This window comes from Rhincodon typus, chromosome 26 (assembly GCF_021869965.1).
Source record: "Rhincodon typus isolate 14 chromosome 26, sRhiTyp1.1, whole genome shotgun sequence".
In the NCBI taxonomy this organism is placed as follows: Eukaryota; Metazoa; Chordata; class Chondrichthyes; order Orectolobiformes; family Rhincodontidae; genus Rhincodon; species Rhincodon typus.
The window spans coordinates 7,896,626-7,914,058 of record NC_063357.1 but is presented as its reverse complement, the minus strand read 5'-3'; the positions used below and the strand labels follow the sequence as shown (position 1 = coordinate 7,914,058).

Genomic DNA, 17,433 nt, shown 5'->3' with positions numbered 1-17,433 from the left:
GAAAAAGGGGTGCAATTCAGAGTTGGTACACAGATGCAGAGAGCCAACACATCAGAAGCATATGTGTACGGGTGTACTTAAGAAGTAATTTTAACCAAAACTTCTCAATGGTACACTGATCTGATCAGATCTGATGGGCTGCTTGTTCTATACCAGCCTGATTCTAACGTTGCCAATAAGTGGCCAGGTGGGTTAGACCATATGATGTTTTCTGTCTTTCAGAGCAAGTTCGTCTTTTGCTGCACACATCTGTTGCTTTGTCCCTTACCTTCAAGAACATTCACCTTTCAGGACCGCATGTGATTTTTGCATACAGTGTTGCGACTCTGCCTGACAGTTAATCTACTGTGGGTCTGCAAACTGCACACATAATGTCTGCTTCATAAATTATACAGTGTTTTATTATTCTAAATAAATGAACCCATGGACTTTATCAATCCCCAATCAGTGATTGATCATTGGACCATTGTCGTTAGCGTAGCAATACATACATCAGAATGAGCAACAATACTGGTTTTATGCATCTTTGGAGAGGGGTAGTAGAAAGCAGTCTCCATTTTCACTGGTCATAACATTATATGAATGAAATTTGCCTATAACTTATAACGCATCAGCCAATCTCAGGCTTGGTATCTCCAATAACTTAAACAATAACTTTATTTGACAGTGTCTCCCAATGTGATTTTCCTTTGCAGGTCAATGTACACAGGGCCACACTATCATTGTGTTGACCAATCTCAGCCAAGCGGAGATTAGCACAGACACAGAACAACTGAGAGAAGATACCTCTGCACTAGAAATTGGAGTTACCACAGTCGGAGAAATCTTGTCCACAAAACAACTGATCATTCGCCGTGGGCTAGCCTTCCTTTCAGGACCCCTGATCCTGGCCATTGGACTTGTGATACAATTAACTGTTTCAAAGCAAACATAGAGCCTTGATGAATTTAGAAGAGAAAAGCAGGGCTGAAGATGACATTCTGCAGCATGAGGAAGAGCCAGTGGACAACAAGATATCACTGTTAACATGGGACATCAGTTGCTGCAGGGAAATTCCAGTCTCCTGCCAACTATTTAAGGAAACATCCTTGGCAGTGTACAAGTATCTGACAGACCGTTGACAATTCAATTACAACCGAAGCCCCCCCCCCTCCCAAACTCTGAATGAACTGGGAGTCAGTGGTTGATCATGTCCACAGCTCCTAAACCACAATGGTTTCCAAGCAACCATTAAATTGAACATCATCGGCAGTAACTATTGACAGATAACAGTCTGAAAAAAGCAGAGGAACACAAATTTGGTTGTTATTGATTTATCTTAAATATATTTCAAAGCTTTGAATCCAGCATTTGTTTCAGGGTGTCACGTCCAATTTGTGGATATCTAACGGCAGATCCAAAGAAGTGCAGTTGTGCAATCTGACACGATTGATGCACTTCATCAATATTAACAAATTTCCTACGCCCTTGCTCACTGTTAGGTCAAATGGTGCACTCCACCATGTAACGCACTTTGTATTATTCTGTTGTATACATGGAGCTGGCCTGTTTAGGCCACACAGTCCAAATCCTGTAGATGCTGAGATCAACTAGCTTGCAGTTGATTAGCAACTTTGGCAGACTTCCAGGTGTTTGTGACTCTCTTGGTCAGAAGAGAATGGCACAAAGTGACTCTGAAGGAGGATCTGGAACTTCAAACTCTCTGAGTTAGAAGCAATGCCATTCCCAAGGACTGACGGACACGCACCAAGAAAGTACTTTGCAGTACTTGGGAAACCTTTACAGCACAAATGTAGCAGTCTGAAGAAGATAAAGGTTGTTCTTCTAAATATTGGACCAATGGGTCAGAATATTACTGAGGAAATGTGCTTACATTAGCATTAGTATTGCCATATTGCTGATAATGATGCTGTTTGTGTATTTTAGAGCATTCCCTGCCAGGAATCATTGCATAAAGCTTGGAGTAAATTAATTCGACAATTAATTAAAATAACTCCCTGTGCGAATGCAGTTCACATTCATGCTTCTCAGGGATTTACACATAGGCTACAATTATAGAGTGCAGACTGAAATTTTCTTTTGTAATAATTCTTGCTTCAAACCATTGGATTATAGGTGCTGCTAAAATACCAATGTATTGCAGTGCTTTATGGCTCATTTCTACAAAAATCATGTATTATTACAAAAAAAAAGTTTCTGAGTGAATGTTACTGACCATATTGCAATAAGAGAACAAATAAAGCCAAGTCTTTGCTGATCAAATGCCAGGATTTGATTCTTCTCTGCAATTCCAGTAAGGATTTTAATGTAAATGCTGTACCCCAGTGTGATAGGACGGTGGTCCACAGGTGCAAGTTCATGAACTGGGTAAAATCAGAATGTCATATTGTCATTAGTTGGTGAGATGGTTTAAAATTCCATATTCTTATCATTCCACGATTGTGGTCTTGCCTTTAGTTCCATCAGCTCTAAGCTCTGGAATTCTTTTTCTGAACATCTTCTCCCATCTACTTGTCTCTCATAGTAACGAAAAAACAAAGAGCAGGAGTTGGTCATTCAGCCCCTCTAGGATGCTCCACCATTCGATATGATTATGATCACATCTCGGTCTCAACTCCACTTTCCTGCCCGCTGTCCACAACCTTTCAACTCATTACTAATTAAAAATCTGTGTATCTCCTCCTTAAATTTACTCAATGTCCCAGCATCTTCCACACTTTTGGGTAGTGAATTCCACAGATTCGCGGCCCTTCGAGAAAAGCAATTTCTCCTCGACTCTGTTTTAAATCTGCCATCCCTTAGCCTAAAACTAAAACATTCATTCTAGATTGCCCCACATGAGGAAATGTCCTCTCTACAACTACTTTGTCAATACCCTTTAGCATCTTATATACCTCAATTAGATCTCCTCATTCTTCTAAACTCCAGAGAGTATAAATTGCTCAATTTCCCTTCATAATGGTCCCAGCAATGGAAAACTTAACGTATGAGGAACGTTTGAGGACTCTGGGACTATACTCATCGGAATTTAGACAGATGAGGGGGAATCTAATTGACACTTTCAGAATACTGAATGGCCTGAACACAGTGGATGTTGGGAAGATGCTTCCATTGGTAGGAGAGACTAGGACCCGAGGGCACAGCCTTAGAGTAAAGGGAAGACCTGTTTGAATGGTGAAAAGGAGAAACTTCTTCAGCCAGAGAATGGTTAATCTATGGAATTCACTGCCACAGAAGGCTGTGGAGGCCAGGACATTGAGTACATTTAAGACTGAGATAGATAGGTTCTTGATTATCAAGGGGATCAAGGGTTATGGGGAGAAAGCGGGAGAATGGGGTTGAGGAACTTACCAGCCATGATTGAATGGTGCAGCAGACTTGATGGGCTGAATGGCCTAATTTCTGCTCCTATGTCTTATGGTCTTATGGTCTTATTAGACAAATCTCTCATCTCTGGGACCAATCTGGTGAACCTCCTCTGAACTGCCTCCAATGCAGCAAAATCCCTCCTCTTCCTTTAAGACTCTATTTCAAATGTATTCCTTTGGGCAAGCTCTCGGTCACCTGTTTTAACATCTCCATAAGCGACTCAGTGTTAAATACTATTTGCTAAGAGGCTGTTACTCCAGGCTGAAGAGTCTGGAACCAGGGAACAAAACCTTAGGATAAGGGGTTGGCCATTTAGGCCGGATTGGCTTTGTTTTCTCTTTGAGGGTTCTGAATTCTTGGAATTCTTTATCCCAAAAGGTTGGTTATTGAGTATATCCAAAACTGAGACCTGTACATTCTTGAAATCCAAACAGAGGTGGGAATCAGGCAAGAAATTGACGTCCAGGTTGAAGGACGGCCTAATCTTACTGAATGGCAGAGCAGCCTCAAGTCTTTATATGGCCCATTCCCTTCTTATATGGTTAATTTTGTTATGGTCCCTGTGAGATTGCCAAATGTATATTACAGTCTGGCTAAGGACTAGTAACATGTTGATTTAAAGTAGACAGAGGGACTGACAAGGAGAACAAAGCCCCAATACTCCACAATTTCAAACAAATAAAATAAACTTTACTAAACAAAACTAGAACAGGAAAATAGTCTACAATATGCATGCAACTTATAGTCTAACATCCAGCACTTACTGTAGCTGGCCACCCCACAGAGGCCACCACCAAACAGGAGATGGTGCAGAGCCAGATTCTACTGACTCCTCGGCAGCCCAAACAAACAAAAGGGACATTCTTGGTGAGCAAATCTGTCAAAACTTTGTCTCCCATACAAGGGATTCCACTTCTTCACTTTCAAAGATCTAGCTTTGAAACTTCCTCTAAAGCTACTCCAGCATGCCTCACTGACTGCTCACTTTCTCGCAGCTCCCAGGACTGTACTCCCTGAATTCCTACTCTGGGCACAATGCCAGCACTTTTACATTCAGCGTGCTTTACTAAGCTGATACTGTCCCTAGAATTCTCTGAGTTCCAATATTTCTTAGTGAATATTGCATATGGGGTTCCTTCACCCCAGACTCAATTGCACTGAACCACCAGTGGTTCCCGGAAGTTCTTCCAATTGCATGAAGGGTCTAAAAAGGTTAATGGTGAGGGGTACATTAAGCACTATCCAATAGAAAGATGTCTTATGGAAATAGGCAAGGGGAACAGGTTTGGACAACAAAGGAGAGGGGCCTAATTATTAATGTTTCCTTCATTATTTTCATAGCAATGTCTGTCATACTACTGTAAATTGTACCAAGCTGTTGTCATGCAATAAACTTCATCTTGTATAAGACTTGTTCTGGTTAGATTACCAGGTGCTTTTTCCTCAAACACATCAACTCAAACAGGTCCTGCAGATCCTGGCAGAAGAGGTTAGAGGCAGGTGGAGTCTACACAGTGATGAGCGGCAGGGAAATCCCCACAGCTCTAAACAGTTCCCAGGGATTTTCCTAACTCTAACTCTTAGCTGCACCTCAATTTAAAGCAAAATACTGTGGGTGCTAAGAATCTGCAATAAAAGCAAACAGTGCTGGAGAAACTCAACAGGTCTGACAGAGTCTGTGGAGAGAGAAACAGAGTTAACGTTTCGAGTCCATTCAGAACAGAAAGGGGCTGGATAAAAGGTTTTTTTTCTGCTTTTGACAAAAGGGAGAAAGAAGAAATGGAAGAGATATTGAGGGCCCACAGTTTTTTGAAATGCAATTTGTTCCAAAGCTGTAACTGAAAGGGCAGCAAAAAGCTTTCAGAGCCCTGGAAACTGAAAAGCATCCATCTCTCCCAGGTGTGGAGGGTAAATGACAGACAAACCAAGAAAACTTGAAAGAATTGTAACAAGAAACAACCTAGGTCCACCGGATCAACTATCAAAGTGAAGGATGATTGGCAATTTACAGACAGCAGCGCTAATAATCAGAAGGATCTGTGTGAGTCAATCTAAGCCAGCCTTGAAACGTGGAGTTTCAGTCTTTGGAATTTTGCACACACCATCTGCATTCTTTTTCCATCTGTGTCAACCCTGCTGTCTTAATCATGAATGAGCATGTGCAGTTAATTTAATCAAAAGTTTTTGGACATGTTATAAAACACCTCAGAGGCAAGTGGGACTTGAGCCTGGAGCATTTTTGGCTCACAGCTAGGGATCCACTGCTGTGCTACCAGAACACTTGAATGTATGTCTTGAAGGAGTATAACTTAAGATACACAGCAGTAGACCTGGCTTTCTTTGTTCTGCCATTTGTTAAATTTGTCTGTTCCAATAAGTAGTTCATTTTTTGTTAACCACAAAACCTGCAGTCAGGCAATTTGACCAAAAATAAAACAAGCAACTGCAGATGATGGAAATCTGAAGCAAAAATGGAAGTTGCAGGTCTGGCAGCATCTCTGGATCGAAAGCAGAGTCGACGTTTAAGTCCAGTGACCCTTCCTCATTGATCATCTTAGTGGTTTAATTGGGATTTTATACACCTTGTGATGGCTTGTGCAAAAGTGGAGAATGACTTTATCCATCTTCCTCCCAGTTACACCTTAATTTAGATTAATTAGATAACTGAGAGTCGAATAGAATAGTCATTTATTGTCACTTGTATATTTTACAAAAAGCTGTCAGTGAAAAGTGTTTAAGTAGCCACACCATGGTGCCTATATTAATAAGAGAAAGCATGATAAGAATTTTTTAAAAAATATTAAGACAAAGTCGATCTTAGTTTGGGAAATGTCAGTACTGTCTGTATTGCAGTGTACTGCAGTCTACCATACTGCAAGAACACCATGCCAGACCGCTCGAATACCAGGCTGGAAGTCACCAATGTAACTGCCCCAAGGATCAATCTCATCGCCAATCCGGGAAGAAAGATGTCACAAAATCCGCCCAAAGGATTCCTGGGCTGCCAGATGCCTGGCCAAAACCACTTCAACACCCAAACCACCACCAGCCTTTGCCAATGTAGCTGCTGATACCGCGTCCCCATACTCACCTCCCTGACAGCTGCCAATTCGACGCCAATTCCACGATCCCACTCCGGGCTCATCAGCCTCCTTGATGCAGTCTGCGAGAGTCCTGCTCTGGGTCACCAGCCTCCTCGACACCGCTGCCAGGGTCCTGCTCTGGGTTTCCAACCATCTCACTGCCCTCCTCCAGAGGGGTGGCACTGTGGCTCAGACATTAGCACTGCTGTCTCACAGCACCGGGTTCGATTCCAGCCTCGGGCAACCGTCTGTGTGGAGTTTGCACGTTCTCCCCGTGTCTGCTGGGTGCTCCAGTTTCCTCCCATGGTCCAAAGATGTGCACGTTAGGTGGATCGGCTGTGCTAAATTGTCCCATAGTGTCCAGGGGTGAGTTGGTAAGCTGTGTTAGCCATGGGAAATGCAGCACTAGGGTAGGGGGAATGGGTCTGGGTGGGATGCTCTTCAGCAGGTCAGTGTGGACTCGATGGGCTGAATAGCCTGTTTCCACACTGTGGGGAATCTGTGGTGCTGCTCTGGGCTCACCTGCCATTGCCACGCTCTGGACCTTGAATTCATGTTGCCTATAAAGAAAAAAGAAACGGAAAAGCCGTATAAAAGAAGAGGGGGACAAAAGAAAAGCAGGTGGAATGGATGAGCCCTGGGCACAGGAGCCTGGACACTGCTTAATCTGCCTTCACCATCTTAAGAGAAAAGTACAGGGCCCTGTATAGCTCCTTGTGTGCTGCATCATTCCGAGATCTCATAAACGACAATGGCTAATTAGTGGCAATGATTTGAAATTCTTTAGATCCTGTTGAATGGGTAAGGAGACCAGAATGTTAGTTGAATTTATTCATGCCTCTTTCTCTTATCTTTCCACTTGTAGAAAGCCAATAATTTGAGTTTTGTAGCAGTAACTCCGAAGTAACTCCCACTCAATCTGATGCTCGGTGTATGAGCATCACGCTCGGATGTCGAACTGTGCAAATCAAGAATTTTCCAAGCTTTTTATCGCAGTCTAGTTAATAAATAATTCCAAAGTTCACTTTAAACCTGAGTAAAACAAAAGACCACAGATTGCAAGGTGTCATGGTGGCTCAGTAGTTAGCACTGCTGCCTCACGGCATCAGGGACCTGGGTTCAATTCCAGCCTCAGGCTTGTCAGTGTGAAGTTTGCACATTCTCCCCATTTCTGTGTGGGTTTCTTCTGGGTGCTCCAGTTTCTTCCCACAGTCCAAAAATGTGAAGGTTGGGTGGAGTGGTCATGCTAAATTGTCCATAGTGTCCAGGGATATGCATGCTAGGTGGGATAGCCATGGGAAATGTGAGGTTAATGGATTTAGGTTGAGGGACTCAGAGTGGGAGGGATGGTCTTCAGAGGGTCTGTGCAGACTCGATGGGCTAAATGGCCTCTTTCCACACTGTAGGGATTCTAACACACTATAAAGAACTGTGGATGTTGAAGATTTGAAACAAAACCACAAATTACTTGTGAAACTCAACAGGTCTGGCAACATCTGTGGGGAGAAAGCAGAGTTAATGTTTCAAATCTTGTGAGTCTTCATCGGAACTCAATAAAGATGCACAAAGTCATGTCTTGACTAATAATGATTATTTTCCTGCATTTTGCTGCTGGTCAGATCACAAGATAGGGAAGGTATGTGAATCAGTACATCATGCAGCAGCAAGAGATGTCTGTTCAGAGATTGTAGGAACTGCAGATGCTGGAGAATCTGAGATAACAAGGTGTAGAGCTGGATGAACACAGCAGGCCAAGCAGGATCAGAGGAGCAGGAAAGCTGACGTTTCAGATTTCTGAAGAAGGGTCTAGGCCCGAAACGTCAGCTTTCCTGCTCTTCTGATGCTGCTTGGCCTGCTGTGGTCATCCAGCTCTACACCTTGTTATCTCTGTTCAGTGATGGCTGCTTGAATAAATTCATGGAAGTTTTGCTTCCATTCCCTTCAAAGTGTGAAAATCTGCCTAATCTCAATCTTAAATTTGCCTTCTGTTTTAGCTACACTTTCCTCAAGAACAGCTTCCTCCCTGCTGTTATCAGACTTTTGAACAGACCTCTCAAATGTTAATGTTGATCTCTCTCTCTCTCTGTGCACCTTCTCTACAGCTGTAACACTGTTCTGCTACCCTTACGCACTCTGTACAGTACGATTTGCCCATATAGCATGCAAAACAACACTTCTCACTGTATCTTGGTACATGTGACAATAATAAATCAAATCAGATTAAGGTAGCAGTGGAGTAGGGCTCTTGCACTCTGACTGATTTTTCTTCTCTCACTTTTTCTTCCCTTTTCATTTTTAACCTTGCCCTGAGTTTGGACAGCATTGGCAGTGATGAGAGCCCTGCGAGCACACCTTGAGCTGACCCAGGGCATGGACGTCAAGTGGGACCAATGCGGAGGAGAGTGAGCCCCTCTGGAGCAAGCACAGGACCTAGAATCGGCAGCTGCTACACTGGCAGAGGAAACGTTGGCGAGGTAGGTCCGGTGACAAAAGATGGCGCCTGAGGATCAGCGACATCGTTGTTGGTTGGCTCTGGCTTTGGTGGTGGTGAAGCGGGTCCCAGGAGGTCATCACAGTAACATCGATGAGTTGGGCCCAGCAGCAAGAGATGCAACTCCGATGTTGGTTGGTCCAGTGTAGATGGCTGCAATGCGGTGGCAGACATGAACCAGCCCAGCGGCAAAGATAACACAGTGTGGAGCTGGAGGAACACAGCAGGCCAGGCTGCACCAGAGGAGCAGGAGAGCTGACCTTTCGGGTTGGGACACTGCTTCAGAAAAAGTTGACCTGAAACATCAGCTTTCCTGTTCCTCTGATGCTGCCTGGCCTCCTGAGTTCCTCCAGCTCCACACTGTGTTATCTCTGACTCCAGCATCAGCAGTTTTTACTATCTTCCAGCAGCAAAGATAGTGCTTGAGGATCAGTGACTTCAATGTTGGTTGGGTCCAGTGTAGATGGTGACAAATTGGTGGAGGAGGGATAGTGACACAGGCTTCATTGATGAAGAACTTGCTCAGGACTATTGGACCCTCTTTAATTTTTTTTTCCCTTAATTCTTAAATTATTCAAAATGGTGCCATATTGTGGCGACAAATAAAAGCTTTTTGCTGTATTTTATTGTATTCTTACTATGAAATACACATGACAATAAAATCAAAATCAAAACACTCGTGCTTAAACTGTTGATGATTTATCTTCTGTGGACCATTTTCCTCCTTGAAGGTAAATCCCACTTAACTGCCTTCTCCGAAAGATTGAAATGTCCAAGTTTCTCCTGACTGTCCTAATACTTCTAAGTTCTTCAACATTCAGTCTGCTGGTTCTTCCGAGTGTCAGCTATGGCTCAGTGGATGGTTCACTAAGTCAGAAGACTGACGATTCAAGTCCCAGTTGAGAGCCCTGGTACAAACCCCCTGAAGCTGAATCTTGTGCACAGCACAGCAGCAATGCTACGCTGTTAAAGGTGCTATCGTTTGGGTGAGACACCAACTCAATTGTCCTCTCAATTGGAAGTAAAAGAGCATCTGGCACAATTTCAAACACCAGAAGAATGGAGGTTGGCTAGCGTGGTGCCATTATTTATGTAAGGAAAAGCCAGGTAACCGCAGACCAGTAAACTTTACATCAATGGTGGGTTAATTGTCAGAGGGGATCCTGAGGGATAGGATTCACATGCATTTGGAAAGGCAAGGGCTGATTAGGGATAGTCAACATGGCTTTGTGCATGGGAAATCATGTCTCACTAACTTGATTGAGACAAAAAAGATTGATGAAGGCAGAGCAGTGGATGTTGCCTATATGGACTTCAGCAAAGCATTAGACAAGGTTCTGCATGGTAGGCTGGTTACCAAGGTTAAATCACATGGGATCCAGGGGAGCTTGCCAATTTGATACAAAATTGGCTCGACCGTAGGAGATAGAGGGTGGTGGTGGATGGTTGCTTTTCAGATTGCAGACCACAAGGATCGGTGCTGGGTCCGCTGCCCTTACCTTTAACCTGGAGAATCTGTTATATCTTAAAGCAGCCAGTTGATGGGAATCAAGTAGTTCTGGATCATGAATGATCACTTTCCACTACAGCTACTCCCCGAGTGTGTCCACAAACAGCAATACGTCTGCTCTTGCGATTGTAACTTTGGAGAGCCCCAGCCATCTACAATTACTGCGCCGAAATATATCGAACTGGACGGAGACAGGAACCTGCTGATCTTTACATTCAGGATCAAGGAGAAGGTAAATTGCAACAGGGTGGAGAGTTGGGGCTGGAGAAAGAGGGTGATTGTAACGGATATCATTGAGTATGCATGAGAACTGTAATTGTAGCTTATTAACCATAACCTGCCATGAAATTCACTTCTGCACATTGTATACTGTATAGCTTGTGTCAGTGCAGAGATCACACTAATTTCTATGTGTAACAGTCTTTAAAGGCACAATGAGGCTGGGGAATTAACAAAGGGAAATGTTTGAAGTTCTGAACAAGTCAATTTTTTATTATTCATTTATTCCCAGATGTGGATGTTGCGACTCAGCCCAACATTTATTGCCCATCCTTAATTGTCCATAACAAGGTGATTCTGAGCTGCTTCTTGACCTGCTGCAGTCCCAGGTTTACAAGGCTGACTGACCAATACATGCTGCTATTAGCTGGGGGTTGGTTTAGCCTGGATGGTTAGTCTCTAATATTGAGCGCTGTCAGAGTTAATGGTTTGGATTCAGTGTCACATCTTCAGAATTCACCCTTCACCTGAGGTCAAACTGCTACCAGTTTTCTTTCTAATGAGCGAGTTGGACTACAGCAGCGTATTCCAGTGAATTTCCCATTATATCTTGGTATCTGCTCGGTACGGGTTACACAATGATCTACTTGTCAGAACTGCAGCCCATTTCAACCCAATAGCTAACAAGATTCAGAATCAATGCAGCGACTCTTTGTTCAGAGGTGTTCTGAGGAAGAGTCATGGACCTGAAACGTTAACTCTGATTTCTCTCCACAGATGCTGCCAGACTTGCTGAGCTTTTCCAGCAATTTCTGGTTTTCTTGCTAAAGAACAGGAACATCAGCTCGGGGTTCCAGCTCATCACCATTGTCAATGACCCATCCTGGAAGTCCCATGGGTGTGAGCATTGGGTGAGGGTCACATTGGGCTCCATCTTAATGCTCTTCATGGGCAGATCACCCTCTGGCAGTCACTTGGCTCACACGGGTTACTTGTCACTTTGCGTAATGCCCTCGCTGGCTGGTGAAGCTCACAGAATCGGGTCAACACCAACAACAACTTGCATTTATTTTGCACCTTTAATGTAAAAAAGGTCTCATGGCATTCCATAGGAGCATTAACTACTTAAAAGAGATTCAGTCAAAAATAATGACATATCAGGATAACTCACAAAACACTTTGTCAAGGAGGACATTTGTAAGTCAGATGCCTAAAGGAAGGGAGAGGGTTGGTGAGGCAAATGATAAACATTTGAATTCAATAAAAATCTGGAATTTAAAGCTAATCGTCATTGTTGTAAAAACCCATCCAGTTCACGAATGCCCCTTAGGGAAGGAGATCTGCCATCCTTACCTGATGTGGTCTACATATGACTCCAGGCCCACAATAATATGTCCTCTGAAGTCTCCTAGCATGCCATTTAGTTCAAGGGCAATTAGGGATGGGCAATAAATGCTAGCCTAGCCAGTGACATCCACAAGCCCCGATAAAAGGTTAACTTTAGTTCAACAATGTAACTATTATAATGTTCCATATTTCTACTGTTGCATATACTGCTGTTAGTTTTTGTAGGAAAAGTGGTGTCTATCACAATCAGATATAAGAGTTAATATTGATCCAATTCTTTTTAATGTTTTGTTCTGATTTTCAGACGTATGGCAGTAAGAACCTGAAGCGAATCGGAGTGATTCTCCAACGAGGGATCCTCATTCTCCTGATCACCTGCTTTCCCTGCTGGGATGTTTTCATAAACATTGAGCACATTTTATTGGCTTTCAAACAGTCTCCTGATGTAGCCAAGTGAGAGTCTTGCTTTTCGTTTTTTAGTTCAAAAGAATGTGTTTGATGATAGTGCTTGCGTGAAAGGATGAAGACCATCCAGTGACAGAATGGGTTAGTGAATGGGTTAGTAAGAGGGTTGGGCCAAAGTATGTTTGAGCAGAGGTTCCAACTTGCCGAGCTATGTTTCGTAAGGGTTCAATCTCAGCTGGATCAGTGACAAGCGAAGACCAGATTGACTCTTCAATAAAGAGTGAACTAATGAAATGGTGAATCAAGCATCTTGCAGTGGAAATTACCTGGTGTCTACCTTATGATCAGCAACTCTGGTTTTTCAATTCTATCCACTGAAGTGTTCTCCAGCGTTCCTAGAACAAACCTGGCTTCCTGCTTGTGTATCCTTGACAATGTTTAAAAGTTAAATCACAGGATATATGTGTTCCTGCCAAGATCAGCCATTTGTCGCCAATCCCTGAGATCCCCCCAGAAGATGGTACTGAACCATCTCCTCGAACTGCTGCACTCTGATTGGTGCTGGGACATCAACAGTGCTGTCTGATAGTGAGCTCGAGGACTACGACTCAATAATAGGGAAGGAATGGGGATATATTTAGTGAGCCTGGATTGCTCAGTCAGCAGAGCATCAGACTTTTAATCTGAGGGTCCTGAGTTCAAGTCGCCAGGCAATGATTCCAGTGACAGAATGGCTAGCACTGCTGCCTCACAGGGCCAGAGACCTGGGTTTGCTTCCACCCTCGGGTGACTGTCTGTGTGGAGTTTGCACATTCTCCCCGTTTCCCCTGGGTGCTCTGGTTTCCTCACACAGTCCAAAAGTGTGCAGGTTAGGTGGATTAGCCATGGTAAATGTGGGTTTACAGTGATAAGGTAGGGATCACAAATGTCCCTCTTTCCACCCTTTTACTCACCTGATCAAAATCATCTTTCTATTCCCTTCTCCCTTATCTGCCTTTCTAGTTTTCTCTTAAATCCATCTGTAATATTCACTTGACTACTATTAGTAGATAAATGAATGAAACTACTTTCTCAACCTGAAGGGATCAAACTTCAGCCTGAGGTCCTCATCCGCATCACCATGTGCTGAAGGCAGCTTCTTTCCTGGTTCAAGGTGTCCAGTCGCTTCCCACAATCTGGATGATGTATCCAGAGCTTCAAAGGAAAATAATTAAGGTTTATCACAATTTAGCCTCCTCACCTTTATCCTGCTGGTGGAACAAAACATTCACAGGGCGAGTGATGGAGAAACAGGAGGCTGGAAAAACCCAGCAAGACAGGCAGCATGTGGATGAGGAGAAGTCAACTTTTCAGGTATTACCCTTCTTCAGGACTGGATGTGGGTGTCGGGGGAGCTGCAGGTAAAGAGGGGGGAGGGTAGCGGGATAGGGTTGATACGTGGACACCGGTAGTAGGTAAGGCCTGGTTGGTCGATGGGTGGGATGAAACTAGTTGATAGCTAGAATGGATGGGAGGAGGTGGGGCTGGAAAGGGCACCAAGGAATGGGTGGGAAGGTAATCTGAAGTTAGAGAACTCAACGTGAAGTCCTCCAGGTTGTAGGGTGCCCAGGCAGAAGATATGGTGTTGTTCCTCAAATATGCATTCTGAATCGCTGTGACACTGGAGGAGGCTCAGGATGGACATGTAGGAGGGAGAGTTGGGGGGTTGTGGTGAGTTGTAATGGGCAGTGACCGGGAAGTTAGGCTGGTCGTTTCAGGCCAGATGAAGATGCTCGGTGAAACGGTTGCCTAGTCTACATTTGGTCTAACCAATGTAGGGAAGACCATATTGGGAGCACTGGATGCAATAGACTAGGTTGGAGACGATGCAGATGAAGCGCTGTCTCATGTGGAAGGGCTGTTTAGCGCCCTGGATGGAGGTGAGGGAGGTGGTGTATGGGCAGGTCAGGCATCTTTTACAGTTACAGGGGAACGTGTTGGTGGGGGGTGGTTGGAGTGGTTGGTGGGGAGTGGCAAAGGGAATAATCCTTGCGGAAGGCAGAGGGGGTGGGGAGTGGAAGATGTTCTGGGTGGTGGGGTCTAATTGGAGTTGGCGGAAGTATTTGCGGATGATATGTTGGATATGGAGGCTGGTGGTGTGGAAAGTGAGGACAAGGGGAACGCTATCTTTATTATGTTTGGAGGGGGGTGGGTTACAGCTGAGGAGCAGGAAGTGGAGGAGGCGCGTGGAGGGCTGTCTGAATGACAGAGGGTGGGGGAAAAGAACGTTGTTTGAAACAGAGGGACATCCAGGATCTCCTTGTCAGAGCAGATGTGACAGAGACGGAAGAATTGGGAAAACAAGGCGGAGTTTTTGCAGGATACAGGGTGGGAGGAGGTTTAGGCTAGGTAGCTATGGGAGTCTGTGGGTTTACAGTAAATGTCATTCTGTAAGCTGTCACTGGAAATGGACGGGTCAAGAAAGGGGAGGGAGGTGTCTAAGAGAGAACAAGTGAATTTGAGAGCGGGATGGAAGTTGTTAGCGAAGTTGATGAACTGCTTCAATTCAGCCTGGGTGCAGTGATGAAGAAGTCTGAGCATTGGCCAAACGGTTTGATACAGTCAAACACGTTCCATCTAATCTTGTGTGTAGCTGGATGAACACAGCAGGCCAGGCAGCATCAGAGGAGCAGGAAAGTTGATGTCTCAGGTTGGGACCCTTCTTTTTCTGAAGAAGACTCCTGACCTAAAACATCAGCTTTCCTGCTCCTCTGATGCTGTCTGGCCTGTTGTGTTCATCCAGCTCCACACTGTATTATCTCTGACTCCAACATCTGCAGCTCTTGCAATCTCTTCGATCTAATCTTACCCATTCATATTTCGCTCACAAGCATGTTCACTGGGATTCTAACACAGCCATTGAATAGGAGACTATCTTTTGAAGCCAACATCTGCCATTTCACCTGTTCATAAAATAGTTGGAATTTTTTTCCAAACTGACCACCATCAATAACTCTTTCCGTATATATTTGAGTTTATTGGAGTTCATCTGTTGCAATAGACCTTATGTGTACTTCTGCCTCTGTTGTCCTCTGGACACTGACCTGTTACTTATGCTACAGGAAATAATCTTCTTTTGTCTCTTCATTGTTCACTGGGTCCAATAATCAAAGTACAGAGGGGTAGGTGGTAATTTCATCTCCCAAGTGTCACCAAATTGGCTGTGAAAATCCACTCACAAAGTTAACCAATCAGAGAAATGTCTCTGCCATGGGAGGAAATGATGAGGAATCATTCCTCCAATCACAGGCTGGCTGTCTCCTTTGCTTACTGCTGATAGGCTCATTATGAAACCTATCAGCAACAAGCACATGAGAGAACTGGCCTGTGATTGGGTAAGCATTGAGCGGTTGGAAAAAGTTCATATTGCCATTGAGTGAGTTGAGGGATCCTTTTTCTCGGCATTTCCAGAAAGCTAGTGGGGAGCAGGTGGTAAAAAGCCACCTATGACTGGGAAGAAAGATTTTTTTTCCCAGATCCAAAGTTAGATCTACGGAGAGGGTGTAAACCAGGAGGGGGTGGAGGTAGAGGGAGGAGGAGGTGGAGGAGGCTGTTGGAGGGTTTGAGGAGAAGGGAGAAGGAGGTTTTGGGGCATAGGGAGAAGGAGGCTGCAGGAAATATGAAGGGGGCCACATGAGGGCTATGGAGAGAGGTAAAGACTATAATATGTGACAGGGGAAATGGGTGGAGGAGGCTGAAAGAGGGACTAAAAATGGTAAAAGAAAGCTGCAGGAGGGATTGAGGGAAACAATTGAGGGACAAGTGTCAAGACTGGAATACTCAGTTAAATGGGATCCATGGAACCTTTAAATCACTGAGGTAATGAATTCCTTGCAAAAGACTGTGAGATCTCTAGTTTAAGGTGCATGGATTCAGGAGCTACTAGGATTTATGGACATTTAGAAAGGCAAAAATTGATTAGGGATAGTCAACACGGTTTTGTGTGAGGAAAATCATGTCGAACAAACTTGACTGAGTTTTTTGAGGGAGTTACCAAAAAGGTTAATGAGGGCAGAGCAGTAGACATTGTTTACTTGGACTTTAATCAAGCTGTTGACAAGATTCCACATGGTAGACTAATTAGTAAAGTTAGGTCACAAGAGATTCAGGGTGAGCTTGCCAATTGGATACATAATTGGCTTAATATCAGGAGACCAAGACTAATGGTGGAGGGTTGCTTTTCGGACTGGAGACCTGTGACCAGCGGTGTTCCACAGGGATTGGTTCTGGGTCCTCTTTTGTTTGTCATTTATGTAAATGACTTGGATGTGAATATAGAAGGCATGGAAAGTAAGTTTGCGGATGACACCAAAATTGGTGGCATTGTAGACAGTGAAGAAGGTTTCCTAAGATTACAAAGGGATCTTGATCAAATGGGTCAATGGGCTGAAAAATGGCAGATGGAGTTCAATCTGGATAAATGCGAGGTATTGCATTTTGGTACAACAAACAAGGATAGGGCTTATGCAGTTAATGGTAGGGCCTTGGATAGTGTTGTAGAACAGAGGGACCTATGGGGTAGAGGTACATAATTCTTTAAAGTTTATATCACATATAAACAAGGTGGTTAAAAAGGCATTTCGTATGCTTGCCTTCATTGCTCAATCCTTTGCGTATAGAAGTTGGGAAGTCCTGTTGAGGTTGTACAGGACATTGGTGAGACCTCTTCAGGAATACTGTGTCTAGTTCCAGTCGCCCAGTTATAAAAAGGATATTATTAAGCTGGAGAGGGTTCAGAAGAGATTTACCAGGATGCTGCCAGGATTGGAATATTTGAGTTATAAATAAAGACTGGAACGTAAGAGATTAAAAGGCGACGTGATAAAAGTTTATAAAATAATGAGGGGTATAGATAGAGTTAATGGTAGAGATAACACAGTGTGGAGCTGGAGGAACACAGTATGGAGCTGGAGGAACACAGCAGGCCAGGCAGCATCAGAGGAGCAGAAGAAGAGTCCCTGATCTGAAAC

General features: G+C 44.0%; 1 protein-coding gene, 1 long non-coding RNA gene and 1 pseudogene across 3 annotated transcripts in view; 2 read left to right on the top strand and 1 right to left on the bottom strand.

The window, feature by feature from the left end:
• The window catches only part of LOC109934761 (multidrug and toxin extrusion protein 1-like), a 29,187-nt gene extending 24,410 nt beyond the window's left edge, over positions 1–4,777 (top strand). Inside the window, exon 9 of the mRNA XM_048612582.1 lies at positions 696–4,777. Coding sequence (XP_048468539.1) covers positions 696–934 — 239 coding nt within the window. The 3' untranslated portion in view covers positions 935–4,777. The remainder of the gene's footprint in view (positions 1–695) is intronic.
• Positions 1–17,433, bottom strand: part of LOC109934762 — a 119,793-nt pseudogene that overhangs the window by 46,678 nt on the left and 55,682 nt on the right.
• Positions 8,291–17,433, top strand: part of LOC125486150 — an 11,337-nt gene continuing 2,194 nt past the window's right edge. Inside the window, exons 1-4 of one of the 2 annotated variants that reach the window (XR_007264834.1) lie at positions 8,291–8,926; positions 10,533–10,685; positions 12,324–12,846; positions 13,471–13,777. This is a non-coding gene — a long non-coding RNA (uncharacterized LOC125486150). Of the gene's footprint in view, positions 8,927–10,477; positions 10,686–12,323; positions 12,847–13,470; positions 13,778–17,433 lie in introns of those variants that run through there. The other variant, XR_007264833.1, reaches the window with a different exon arrangement.